The sequence below is a fragment of the Pelobates fuscus genome, chromosome 2 (genome assembly GCF_036172605.1).
Source record: "Pelobates fuscus isolate aPelFus1 chromosome 2, aPelFus1.pri, whole genome shotgun sequence".
Classification (NCBI taxonomy): Eukaryota; Metazoa; Chordata; class Amphibia; order Anura; family Pelobatidae; genus Pelobates; species Pelobates fuscus.
In genome coordinates, this window is record NC_086318.1 from 232902910 (window position 1) to 232918048 (window position 15139).

The window sequence follows — 15139 nt, forward strand, 5'->3', positions numbered from 1 at the left end:
GAAGGGAAAAGTGTGGAAGAAAAAGGTGAACAAGCAGCAGGGATGACCGCAGTCTGGATTGTCAGGAAAAGGCCATTCAAAAGTGTTGGGGACTTTTACAAGGAGTGGACTGAGGCTGAAGTCAGTCCATCAAAAGCCACCACACACAGACTGATCCTGGACATGGGCTTCAGATGTCGCATTCCTCTTGTCAAGCCGCTCCTGAACAATAAACAACGTCAGAAGCGTCTTATCTGGGCTAAAGAAAAACAGACCTGGTCTGTTGCTCAGTGGTCCAAAGTCCTCTTTTCTGATGAGAGCAACTTTTGCATTTCATTTGGAAACCAAGGACCCAGAGTCTGGAGGAAGAATGGAGAGGCACACACTGCAAGATGCTTGAAGTCCAGTGTGAAGTTTCCACAGTCTGTGTTGATTTGGGGGCCATGTCATCTGCTGGTGTTGGTCCACTGTGCTTCATTAAGTCCAGGGTCAACGCAGCCGTCTACCAGGAGATTTTGGAGCACTGCATGCTTCCTTCCGCACACAAGCTTTATGGGGATGCCGACTTCATTTTCCAGCAGGACGTGGCACCAGCCCACACTGCCAAAAGCACCAAAGCCTGGTTCAATGACCGTGGGATTACTGTGCTTGATTGGCCAGCAAACTCGTCTGACCTGAGCCCCATAGAGAATCTATGGGGCACTGCCAAGAGAAAGATGAGAGACACGAGACCAAACAATGCAGAAGAGCTGAAGGCCGCTATTGAAGCATCCTGGTTTTCCATAACACCTCAGCAGTGCCACAGGCTGATAGCTTCCATGCCACGCCGCATTGAGGCAGTAATTGCTGCAAAAGGGGTCCAGACCAAGTACTGAGTCCATATGCATGCTTATACTTTTCAGAGGTCCGATATTGTTCTATGTACACTCCTTGTTTTATGGATTGCATGTAATATTCTAATTTACGGAGATTGTGGATTTGGGGTTTTCATGAGCTGTAAGCCATAATCATCGCAATTATGACAAATCACAGCTTGAACTATTTTGCTTTGCATGTAATGCATATAGCTCATATATTAGTTTCTCCTTTTATGTTGCATTACTGAAATAAATGAACTTTTGCACGATATTCTAATTTTTCGAGTATCACCTGTATAAAAAAAAAAAAAGAGTGACAGTCAGATCCACTAAATCAAGACAACAATTATTAAATTGTATGCTAGATTGAGTGAGAAAGAGTTCAAAGTTTCAAGCACTCTACTTAAATAAAATATCAACTGTATCACATGAATAGAAAGGTATGTTTTCCATATACATGACAATGATAGGTTTGCATTTGACCAGTAAGTCTAAACTAACATTTTCCACTACTATATATATAATAAATAAATACAATTACCTTTAAAAATGCCCAGGCGATTTTCTGAGCCCCTTTTTCTTGAGTTTCCAATTCTGTGCTGGTGCCTGCACCGTTCTCATTATATGTATCAAGAATCTAAAAGAAAAACCTTAATGAGCTCAACTTAACTTTACCAGAAAGTAAAAATAGATAAAATAAACAATGTAAGCAAGGAGTTATTAAAATTACCTTCTCAAAGCTTTCACTTAAAATTCTCATAAAGAATATTATAAACTGTTAAGAGAACTTGCACTTAAACGATAACAGAAATATGCCCAATATTTGATAAGAATGGTAGAATTTAGAACATGTGTATTCAAAACACATACATAATAAATACATTTTTAAAAAATATAGGAGTGACATGGACCACTCTGTGGTATTTACTTGACATGTTAGTTGCACCAGGGCAACAATTTACCCTGCTGCCATACTGGAAATTTGATTTAAAAAAACCTGTAACAAAGAATACAATGGTTACACGCTTTGTTTACAAAACAAAGCATGTTGCACTGCCATATACTTATTTGTATTCCTAATGCTATATTGTCCCTTTAAGTAAATCCTTTAAAATGGGCACAAAGTTAGCTACAGTCCCACCAAATAAACAGCTAGCATTAGTCAAACACCAGATACCTCAGTTATTTTACCACCTACACCTCCCACCGATCACCGTGGTACTCACCAACCCTTTCCATGATGGAAGGAGGCTGCAAATCTAACACTGCAATGGAGCCGATATTTTGCAGTCACAGACAAGGCCCAAACGCCAACACAAGGCGCAACACTATCGGACTGACTTGGAGGGAAGCTGCTCCACACACAATGGGGATCCCAACGCTACACTTACTCCTAGAGACATAAGGGGCTTCCTTCATGAATTTAAATCACATGTGGCAGATGAATTCCACAAGCACCTCCAACCACTCAACGAAATTCGAGCCCATTACATTGAAAACAAGGTGGAAACGGTCACGACAGTCAATGCCAACGACGCCGCCATCAAGGAACTCAGGGACCAGGTCAGAGGATTGAAAGAGGCACAAGAGGACCTAAGCAAACGGTCCAGCCAGAATAACAAAAACCTGCGGCCTACCTGAATCTCAGTAGAACTGCTGCAGGACACCCTCATAACCGCCTTCCAGAGCTTGTTACCAGACTCCCAGCTTCTAAACTCTTGATGGACTGAACACACTGGCCCTGCGACCACCAACACAATACCACCCTGTGATGTGATAGGGAGGATGCACTATTTCCATGTCAAAAAGCGGCTTGTGGCTGAGGCCAGAGACACCCAGCTACAAGTGGGTGGCATGCCAGTCCAGCTATACCAAGACCTAGCAGCTAGCACCCTATGTAAATGACGAGAGCTGCGCCCGCTAATCCACCTTCACACCCAGCATAACCTGCGGTATGTGTGGAGGAACATCTTCTGACCAAAGGTCAGGAAAAATAATAAATTCCAGGTGCTTACCCAGCTTTTCGAAGTGCCATCCTTTCTGGAGAAATTGGGCCTCCCAGCAAACACTATGCCTCCTCCTCAGAGACTCGCTCATCTAAGTTATCTGACACCGCTCTGATTCCTGAAGAAGCAGAACCTGCTGGCAACCACCAGAGATAATTGTGCTCTAAACTGGAAAACTTACTTATCTCACAGTTACAGGAAATAACATACAATATGACAAGATTACAAATCATCCCGAAAACATAAGAAATATTATCGGAACCCCACAAGTCTTATTTTCCCTGAATAGCCCGTGTCTGAGTAGCAGTATAATTACCAGATTTTACTAATTACATGACGTAAAGTCATGATTTTATAAAGGACACAGAGGCGAGTATTAGGCTTATCTCTTTCTTTTATTCCTCAGCAGCAAAGAAAGGCTAAGGTGTTTATTTGTAGAAAAAAGAAACATGTATAACTACCCTCACAGGGTTAACATTACATCATTATCTCCTATCCAATAGGAGCAGTCCTTCTCTGATATCCTTTCATGTAACCTCCTCCTCTTACTCTTTCCTGATGTTGCCCAAGCTAAAATTTGTTCCTGTAGCGATTAACTATCAACTCTTTCTAAACAAAACATACAAACAGTTGACCACTGAACTTGATCTTGAACTCTTCCATGAGAAAGAAACACAAGGATCCTCCGGAACTGATCCTCTTGAACTGTGATGTCACTTTGCTGCTGAGGAATAAAAGAAAGAGATAAGCCTAATAAGAGCCTCAGTGTCCTTTAATAAAATCACGGTATCTCCGCTGGTAGTCAGGAAAAAACAGGTAAAAAAACACAGGCAGCGTAATAATAATCCCTCTTCCCCAAGGACTAGTCTGGGAGCCAATTGTCAACTGACCTCTGTGGGGGTCCCAGCTTCAAAAGATGTAACCCCTGTTGACCTCAGCAATAACATCTCTGTAATTTGTGCCATTTACTACACAAATTACATTAAAGGATAATATTCCAAGGGTGTAATAATAAATTATACACCCTTGCCGTGACAGGTGGAGTGGCTTGAGTAACTGTTGTGTGGTTGGAGTGGCTGGAGTAACTGTGGAAAGGTTGGAGTGTGATTCACTCACTCTACAGCAAGGGCAGAGAAGAGCTTTCAAATCTTTCAAAACCCTCGAACATTCCACCAACTGCCAACAGGAACTAATAGATTTCAAATAGGGCAGAGAAGAGCGGTTAAAAACAAACTGCTCCAAATTGCTCACTTCACTGGCGGTTGCCATCTTCAAACGGTCGTATTTTAAAAACTATAAATCTTACAGCGAAGAGCTTTATATTGTGAGAATCACGAGACCCAGACCTACATTGATGCATAGTATGTCTCTGAAATATTAAAAATAAAGGCACAGTCGCAGTTTAGAAATTGCCCTTCAAATTTTAGGTGGCTAGAGTGGAGTTTCAATGAATGTCAATGGACTGCGTGAGTTGCAAACAAATGGTCATATTGTGAAAACTATAAGGAATACGACTTAGCTGTGGACATTTTTAGTGGCAGCAGGGATAGCTGAACGTTTTGATATAAGATTTGTGTAGGTGGGCCTGAAAATGAGGGAGTGGTGGCAGTTTAGAAATCATGTCCTGATTTTTCAGCTTTTGCCAGCTCCCACTCTAGCTTTGAACATTTCGCCATTCATTCCTATGGGACCAATTTCACCATAAAAACGACGATATTTTGTGAACCGTTCGGCGAAGCGTTCCACAAAGTAAAAGCACACCAATCGGGAACAATCTGCACATTTCGGTATATTATTATTATTATTATTGCCATTTATATTATTATTATTATTATTGCCATTTATATAGCGCCAACAGATTCCGTAGCGCTTGTCTATGTAGTGTAAAAACTGTGGGAGGAGTTAGGGTGGTAAATTTGGCTATAATAATAAGAATAATATATATGTGAGATAACATTAAGTGGTCTTGCTATGCAAGAACACTTAATGATATCCTCCCCACGCTCACTAACCCAACGTGGTTCATTCCAGAAACCGTGACCTTGATCAACCAATACATCTGTAAATTTCCTTGACCACGCACTCCTCACAACTACACCTAACATACATCAATGCCTGAATGCGCGACTTGAGCCCTCATGATCCCTCACCAACAGTCTGACTGTAGAGACATCTGAGAAGCAAAAAGCTCACAGACAATCTGCGTAAACGACAAGAAACAGGTCTACAAAACCCTTTTCCACCGATACCTCACACCCAAACGATTACACAAAATGGGACAAAAAAAAAAAAAAGCAAACTGATGGAAGCAATTTAGGGAAACGGGATCGTACCTCCATTGTTAATGAACATGCCCAAAACTGCAGAACCTCTGGTTAGAGGTTTAATATCTTACAGAACTTGTCTTTGAGAAACAATTCCCATTGGACCCATGGGCATTATTGTGATCAAAACAGCCAGACACCGCAACTAGACACAAGAATAAATTAGCGGAAAGCATAGCATTAGCAGCGTGGGGAACTGTGAGCTGACAAATTTACTCCCTCTCTTGCCACTGTCAAATGCAAAATTGAGGAAACTTTAGAGATAGACAGACTGATGGCTTAAATCCATGATATGCCAAAAGTATTCTACAAACTCTGTGACCCGTGGATTGCCAGAGGCATGTAATTCACCACTCCCTTATAACACTACGGACTCTTTACTAAGGTATAGACCCTAACCTCATAAATCTAAGGTAACAATACACATTCTTACTTTTTTTATTTACGTACCCTACCTTTCAGTCCTCTCTCCAGTCTTTACCCTTCACACTAACAATAACAACCTCATGGGATCTACTCCCACCACATGCCTCCCATCACCAATTCTTTCTATGCACATTTTTTTTATCCCTGTACCCACTCCCTCCCACTAGCAGCCTAGGGACCTATATGACGCACATATGCTCATTTTTATGCAGCCTTGAGCTGCAAATACTCAGTGAGGACTGACATCTCATGCAGCACCAAAGCACAACGGCTCCTGGCGCTGGTCTCACGTTCCTCTCCCCTGTTCAATGTTGTTGATAGAGTTTTCCTTTTCAAACTTCACCCACCTACATGACCCAAGAAGGCTTTGTTATCCACTCTCACAAGGCATTCAAAAGAAAGCACACCTGTTTCACCTAATGGCCTCTATTGTGGTATGCATGGTCTGACCAACATTACTTATAACCAATGACGATTGATGTATCCCAACGGTCAACCATGTATATTCTACTTGTCTCCGTGGAATGAGAACCCAGCTGTACTTCTTATTAAGCTTATCTGGACATTATTGCAGTTACATCGCCTTTCGTATTTATCATACCCGTGAACCTATAAAATATCTTTAAATAAAGAATGCAAAAAAAAACAAAATGGATGACTGAAAAGTAAGTAACATTGCCAGTTTTAATATATACACTGCAAAGCAGAGGGAAGAAAGAAAATGTGTTTTTACCCAATTCAAATGAACATTTGCAACCTATCCCTTTTCTAAAATAAAAATGTTCAATCATGTCGTAGATATTAGAATAAAGCAATCAATTACTACAAATAAGTAAGTATTCAGATCAATCTAGCTACTTAAAAATGATCAATGTTTGTACATATTCTCTTTAACCCCTTAAGGACCAAACTTCTGGAATAAAAGGGAATCATGACGTGTCAGACACGTCATGTGTCCTTAAGGGGTTAAAGGTTCCCAGAACCATGAGAATTGCTGATCACAGCAAGATCTAGTTATGCATGTATCCATTTTATAAATGGCCATCAAAGACTGTCCTAGGCATACAACTTTGCTTATTACTATTGATCAGCACTATGAATCTCTAAGTAGAGCCAGTTCCAATTTATAACTACATATCAGTTTATAACTCCCTACAAATCTGGTGGGGTATTGATATACTTGGGAGATTTGGTGAATGTGTGTATGGGTGTATGGGTGTATGGGGTGGGGAGGAGGGTAAAGTAGTAAGGCACATTAACTTTAATGAAATTCACAGAGTAAATGCAATATGTTTTTATAAAACAAAATATATGAAAAATACTGATAAACTAAAAAAAAGCATGAAACTACAGTGGCACAAATGTACAACAAAAGTGCCAACACTGCTCCAGTAATTAAAGCACAGAAACTTGTAAAAACCTCAAACATAAAGGGGTTAAGAGATACTATAATCCATTTGTGTTAGCTTCAAACAGTTTTCAAAGAAAAGGAAAAACTAAAGTTATAGTAAGCAATTTTAAAAGTATTGATATTTTAATCAATATTTTGTACCTCAAAGAAAATAACAACTTTTGGGCTTTCTTCGTTTTCTTCCAAGAAATATGTAAAGCGCTCATTAAATATAATTTGCTCATCCCACTCAGGAACTGCCGATTTGAACCGTTTGAAATCATATGCTTGCGTCGTCAAAGGAAAAATATATTTGAGCTTGTCTTGTTCATTAAATGATGAAACCAATTCAGATCTAGAAGTAAGTAATTACATTTTAATAAAGGTAACAGTAAGAGAGCATAATATAAGACAATAAACAATATGTTTAAGTGACATTAGCATTATCGTTTACTAAGGAGTACATAGACATTCTTGCAGTTGTGCTGGTGGGATCTTCAATTACATACTGATGAGGTCAACCAAAAAGGCAGATCTGGGGAAGGACCAGTGCAGGAAAAAGGTAAGTTTTAACAGCATACAAAAATCCATGGCTGGTTAGCACTCATGGGTTTTGCAGTTGTTAAAACATACCTTTTGCTGCAGCATCAAACCAGATGAACGTTTATGATAGATATCAGAACTACTGGCTAACAAACTAGTGGGCAGCACCACCTTAAATCCCTTTGACAAATTGTGCATGCAATGCCCAATAAAAAAAAAGGCCAGATCTCAACACTATATTACCACACCATTCAAAATAATAAGGAGGGCTCCCTCACATGTGTCGGCTTGGGAGAGGGATCTGGGCCCTTCGGAGGACCCGTCAGACTGGGAAAACATATGGGAAGCCACGGCTACAATCTCTATTGGCATTAACCATAAGGAAGAAGACTTCAAAGCATTAAAGAAATGGTACCTTACCCCACTTAAAATGAAACAGATGGGCAGGTCGGACACTGATCTATTCTGGAAAGGATGCGGACACTAGGGAACATAACTCCACACATGGTGGGAATGCACCCAAATAGCCCAACTCTGGCAACAGGTTGCATCATTAGTATCCAGGATACTATCCTCTGATATCCCACTAAACCCATGGATATGACTCTTGTCAAAACCACACATAAATACATCTAGGGCACAAAACAAACGGATAGCCAGAATTGCATTAGTCATAAGACGAGCCATGGCAGAAAAATGGGGAGGCTCGGAAATCCCTGCCATATAAGTAGTGAAACGCAAAATTACTAACACCACAAAAATGCATGAATTTTTCCGCAGGGATACACGACTACCAAAAATGTCAACAAAATCTGGGACCCTTGGTTCTTTAAATTCCCTATCCATACTTAACGAAAGATGCACTCAACCACGATCACTTAAAAGGATACCACCCGGGAGAAAAGGATACCACCCGACTCAAGTCTACTCACAAAACCCCCACAAAACAGCATACCAAGACATTTTGGACAATGCCATTCTTCCAACCTTGTGGAACAGTTTGAAGAAGGCATTTTTCTATTTCATCAGGACTGTGCCCGGACCAAAAAGCAAAGTCCATTAACACATGGTTGGATAAGTTTGGAGTGGAAGAACTTGACTAACTCACATAGAGTTCTAACCTCAACACCATTAAACACTGTTGGGATGAACTGGAAAGGAGATTGCGAGAAAAGCCTTATGTAAAATGTAAATAAAAACAGCTTACAAAAGCTTCACATCTCTTGTATGTTGCCTTTGCAAGCCACTCCCTCCCACTTCTCTTCAGCCCAGCACAGGTTTTCTGTGGCTGTCCAATCACAGACTTTACAATGCAGCTCAATGAGAAGTCTTTGTAAGTCACGTGCTCTGGGCATGTGTCTAGATAGATAGAAGTAATAGAACCAGTTGAGTGATGGACAGCCAGTGTGTAACAAGGTTCATTTATAATAGTGCCAATATCTATTGAAACGTGCACTTTTTATAAAATGGAAAAGAGAACACACTCTTAAAGGGACACAGTAGTCACCCAGACCAGTTCAGCTCATTGAAGTGGTCTGAGTGCAATGTCCCATGTCCCTTAACACTGCAGTGGTAATTATTGCAGTTTCTGAGGAACTGCAATAATTACCTCTGATGTTTAACTCCTCCTAAAAGGGACTTCCGGATACGAAACGGACCTTTGGTACGTTATCTGACGCTGAATGTCCGCACGCTCTGCATGAGGACCTCCAGCGTCAGATTTTCCCCATAGGAAAAGCATTGAAAAAAGCTTTCCTATGGGGAAATCCTAATGCGATATGCTGCCATTGCCGTGCATGCGCATTAGGTCTCCCACGATGGCGGACGTCGGCAGGGGAGGAGCGTGGGTGGAGTCTGAACCAGCGCCGAAGGACACCTGTGCTCGATTCATGTAAGTCACTGAAGGGGTTTTAACCCCTTCAACACCGTGGTACGGCTCGCACGAGGGAGAGGGGAGGATTTGTTTTCCTGGCACGATAGAATCCCTTCAACACATAATGTACTTCAGCAAGCTAAAGTATTTTATGCGTGTTAAGTATTCCTTTCAGTGAGCCTTTAGACTGATGTGTTTCAATTTCATTGAGGTGCATGCGGTCAGCAATGGAAACCCACTAGAGCTCCAGCCGAAGTGCTTTTAATCAGGTTTAGCCTCTATTAGCTTTGTTATTTCCAACAATAACAGGGATTTGATATCAAATAGTATAGCATAAAATTAATTTACAACATGGGCCATATATCTTTTAGAAATATGTAGAATAAAACAGCAATGTAAAGACATCTGCATACATTTCAATGAATACTCAATTTAAAATTACAATATTTTTTGCTCATCTTTAACAAAAATATTGGTTGCATGGGGCAATTCTCCTTCGTATGGGCATTTTAAAGTATTTCTGTCATAACAATGCATCTACATTTGGACAAACAACCAATTTACAGTAAGTACAGTAAGGACTGAGCCAAATGTACACGTTGTAAACAAAACGTAAGCAAAACCTGGCATTTGCGCTATGTCTGTCCAACCGTAATTCACCTCTTTCATATTAAATGCACTCACCCTTATTAAGTATCATTTTATTCAGGGGAAACAGGGCTTTCATTTAATATCAAATATTTAGCTATGAAACATAATTTAATATGAAAAAAATGGGAGAAAATAAGAATTTTTTTTAACTGTCAATGTCATAACTCGGTTTGCTTTTACTGCAATAAAATACACATATTTGTATTCAGCAAAGTCTCACGTGTAAAACAGTACCCCCTATGTACAGGTTTTATGGTGTTTTGGGAAGTTACAGGGTCAAATATAGCACGTTACATTTGAAATTTAAATTCGCCAGATTGGTTACGTTGCCTTTGAGACTGTATAGTTGCCCAGGAATGAAATGTACACCCATAATGGCATACCATTTGCAATAGTAGACAACCCAAGGTATTGCAAATGGGGTATGTCCAGTCTTTTTTTAGTAGCCATTTGGTTACAAACTCTGGCCAAAGTTAGTGTTTTGCCCAGTGTTTGTGACTAAGTGGCTACTAAAAAAGACTGGACATACCCCATTTGCAATACCTTGGGTTGTCTACTATTGCAAATGGTATGCCATCATAGGGGTAATTTTCATTCTTGGGCTACCATAGGGTCTCAAAGGCAACGTAACCAATCTGGCGAATTTTAATGTGAAAAAATGAATCACAACCCTTATATTTGACGCTGTAAAAGTTGTACCCGATTTATAGGGTTAAATATAGTGCTAGCAAATTAAATTCCCTATACTTTCAGCATGGGTTGTCAGGCAGGTCCCGCTAATTGTAATTAATTAAAATACCTAATTATGTAAAAATATATATATATTTTTTGTATTATTTATTTTTAATTATTTTTTTAATTAAATTTTTTAACGTATTTAATTTTTTTTAATATAACAATCATTATATATATATATATATATATATATATATTTAATCAGTATCAGTCTACGTGTAATTTGATAATATTTGATAATTATATATATTAATAATAAAATACACCTAGACAGTGTGTGTGTGTATATGTATATATAATCTAAGTATATATTATTATTTTTTTACACTTATATAACTGTTTTTTATTTTAATAAGAAAGTGGGTTGGCCCATGAGATTATCGAGTGTGGCCGGACAGGGAGGGGGTAACCCTCAAGGTATGGAGTGCAAAGGGAGAGAAAACTGTCCTTATGATGTTCCTGATATAGGGATGTTAGTTTCAGAAAAAGATCTTCCTAATTTATTAGGAACCAAAATATTCTTAGGGTTATTCACCCAAAAGAGTTTAGGTGTACTGAAAAAAGCGTTAAAACGTAATACTTTAATAGGGAGATAGACGATCCTATCGTAAACAGTCACCAATTTTAAATCGCAGTAGTATGCTGGCTAGCATCCAGACTTTCTAGCACAAGAAAAATCGGGGTGTGTAGGTAGGGGGGTAAACGTAGAGGGAAAGACACAACATAAAGTGTGGACGCAGGTTGTGTGATAGTCCAACTCTGTGCGCACAGATATCGTTATTCCTATAGTATGAGTCTACATGTGGAGTAACTTAATTTACTATACTTCAGATGGATACAAGTGTCAAAATAGCCAAGTGTAGCGTAATGCACTTGTGACCAAGTATATGTATCAATATATGTTCCGGATGAGGTAGTGTGTCAACAGGCCTTGCCAGAGAACAGATATGTAGCTACTTTTTAGTACTTCAATTGGAATGGATACACGTGTACAAATCACCATGTATAGCGTTATACGCTTTTAACCAAGTTACTATATCACCATGTGTTTCTGGTGAATGATTACAGATGTCAAATCACCCTGTATAACGCAATGCATTTATAACCACATTTATTTGTCAACATGTGTTCCGGATGAGACAGTTTTCTCCCAGAGCACAACTATGTGGTTACTTTCTTTCTCAGTAACCTCTAGAGATTAGCTTATGGTTCTAAGCCGTAAGAGGCTATCAGAAGTGAATGCTTAGTTATTAATCTCTCTAGAGATGGAGTCGTCTCACCTCGAGAGTAAAGGGAAGAATTGGCTGCTGCTATAGTCAGTATGGTAAGAAATAGATCGCTTACATACTTTACATAAGTAATTGCAAGCAGTATGCCAGGTTTCCCGTAACTAAGCACTGATTAAGAGATGTTAATGGCACTCAATTGGCCAGCATGAGAGGTATCGTAGTCTCCCGGTTCGGAGAGATCTGTAGATTAGGTAACTGCTTTAGTGCTAACGGGTGTTTCTCCCGTAATGGGCAAATAGCGGGGAGTAGGCACTGGAAAGTGATCAGATGTTTAGTCTGGTCGGTGTGCCGTATCCCTTGCTAGGTTAACTCTTGAGTTGGTGCCTGCCGTTACGGATACCACTATCAGTCATATGACGTTTAGCGGCTAGGCGGGTGGCCCAATTTCTTTCGTCAGATTATCTCCTACAGCTAATCGTAGAGGTTTGAAAGAGGAGAAAGGAAGATGCCTTCAAGGGCATCGGTTATAGTAAAGCAAGAGTGAAGGTGATTTGCTAGTAAGTGAAGTAAATTCGTGGTAGAAGTAGCAAAGTAGTAAGGTAATTTAAATAATGTGTGGAGACCATCAGTCGGTCAATCCATTATTCTGCACTGTTTTCTCCGCTGGCCCAAGTGCCCTGATGCCTTGGTCGGTATCCCAAACCAATAGAGAGTTTGTTTGGAATTTGTCTCAGGAGCAGTTGGGTATGCAGCATAGTATAGAATAATGTCGGAGGAACCCGACGCGCGTTTCGCCCTGTTTAGGGGCTCGTCAGGGAGAAATGACTCCCTCCAATGGTGGAGTTTATAAATCCCGCCCCGGCAGCTGATTGGTCGAGTTTCGGCTGTCAGGGAATGAGAAGCTACGGTGGCTCAGTAGAATCAAAATTGTTGGTTTGATTTCAGGACACAAACATGCCGGAATTCTTGTGTACATTTGGTTCTCAAATTTGTCACTGAAATTAAGAGCATATCAGAGTAGTGTCAAAACGGGTCATGCCATATAGCAAATAAGGGATGATTAGTGTGTTTCGTAATTGAGAATATATATTATTTATGTGTAATAATATGCACTCAATTCGTCATTATCTCTTAATAGAGTGATGTTTTAAATATTATCCATCTATGAGATGATACAATAGAATTACAGGGGATGATCTTTTCGGATCGGTATTGTATAGGGATCAAATGGTGGTATTATTCCGGTATTTCCTGAGAATAATATCAGTCCACAAGGTCAATTGCTCGTCACAATATACTGTGTGGGAGCATACAAATGTGTAAGGGCCCCATTTGGAGTGTTCCAAATTTCTGGTAAGAAACCAGTGGGTAGAGAGCAATTATCAGTTATACACCGTTGTCTCAGGTCACTGGTGAATAAATGGTGTATAATTAAAGTCTTCGTTTAGGCCATGAGGGGCTAGAGTTTTGAAGGTGAAGATCCAGTGAGATTCTTTTTGTAATAGGATTTTATTGAAGTCACCTTTCCTTGGGTTGGGCATCAATTTCTCGATTGCCTGAAATCATAGATTATCGCTATTTCCATTGTGAAAATTAACAATGTGTCGCGCTACTGTAGTTGGGGTAACTGTTTTTGATCGAGTTAATATGCTGCAAGACCCTTCTTCTAAACTGTTGGAAGGTCTTGCCTATGTACTGAATACCACAACTACATGTGATGAGGTATATCAGGCGGGTGGTGCCGCAGTTTATCAAAGCGTTAGTAACTACCTTGGCTTGTGTTTGAGTGGAGATTACTGATTTGGTGGGTAAGATGTACTGGCAGGCCTTGCAGTGGCCGCACTTGTAGGTTCCTTTTAGATCAGAGAGCCAGTTTGATGGTGCTGAAGGGGAGGAGAGATGACTGTGAACCAATTGGTCCTGTAAGTTGGGTGGTCTCCGTGCTGTCAGGGATGGGTGGCTGGGTAGTATTTTTTGAAGGGCCGGATCATGTCGTAGAATGGGCCAATTCCTTTTGAAGATGTTGGTCATACAATCCCAACCTTGGTCGAAGGTGGCAATACAGCGGGGAGTCCTGGAGTCCTGTGTAGGTCTAGTAGAGTGAAGACTCGTGTGACGATCGGTACTACTGGCTCGTTGAAATGCCCGTTTAAGAACCCGATTGGGGTATTGGAGTTCTTTAAAGCGGGATTTCAGGAGTTGGCATTCCTTATAGAAGGTCTCATCTTTTGAGCAGTTCCGTCTTGCCCTTAAGTACTGACCATATGGGATAGATGCTTTGAGTCGATAGGGATGGTGGCTGGTCCAATGTAATAGGCTGTTTGTGGATGTTTCTTTCCTGAACAGTTCGGTCTGAATTGTTCCGTCTTGTTCCAAGATAATCTTGAGGTCCAAGAACACTAGCTGGTGCTCATCAATCACGTGCGTCAGGCTGAGGTTAATGTCATTGTTATTTAGCATCTTGACGAAGTCCTCGAACATGGTGACGGAGCCTGTCCATAGGAGCAACATATCATCTATATACCGATGCCAGGTTAGAATGAATTCATGACATTTGCTAAACTTGGTGGTGGTGACGACATTATGTTCCCACCATCCCAGAAACAGATTGGCGTATGTGGGTGCACACGCTGTCCCCATAGCAGTGCCGGAGATCTGAAGGTAGTAGGAGCCGTTGAACACAAAATAATTGTGTGTCAAGACAAACTCGAGTGAGGCCAAGATGAAATCCTTTTGTGCGTCGTTGTATGAGGTGTTATTTAAGAAGAACCGGAAGGCGGAAATATCGTGCTCCTAAACCGCTCTGAATATATCCTCATGTGCCCGTCTCATCTGAATGACACCACCTACTACAGAACACTTCCCTCAGACCCTACTAGCATCTATGTAATTGAACTAGAAACACTTCTAAATGACGCTCTAAGTCAACAAATTATTAACCAAGATGAATTCAAATTTCTGCACCCAAACAGAACTCCAACCATTGCGACCTTTTATTGTTTACCCAAAGTGCATAAGGGTACTCGACCCCCCCCCCGGGTAGACCCATTGTCTCTGGGAACAAGTGTTTGACCGAATGTCTGAGTAAATTCATTGAAAAAATTCTACATCCCTTAGTGCTAAAGT

At 40.4% G+C, this 15139-nt stretch overlaps 1 protein-coding gene across 3 annotated transcripts in view; it reads right to left on the reverse strand.

The window, feature by feature from the left end:
- AHI1 (Abelson helper integration site 1) overlaps positions 1-15139 on the reverse strand; it is a 355403-nt gene that overhangs the window by 317751 nt on the left and 22513 nt on the right. For all 3 annotated transcript variants that reach the window (XM_063443258.1, XM_063443259.1, XM_063443260.1), the window contains exons 7-8: positions 7145-7337; positions 1378-1473 (exon numbers count right to left, since the gene is read on the reverse strand). In XM_063443258.1, the coding sequence (XP_063299328.1) occupies positions 1378-1473; positions 7145-7337 (289 nt within the window). The remainder of the gene's footprint in view (positions 1-1377; positions 1474-7144; positions 7338-15139) is intronic.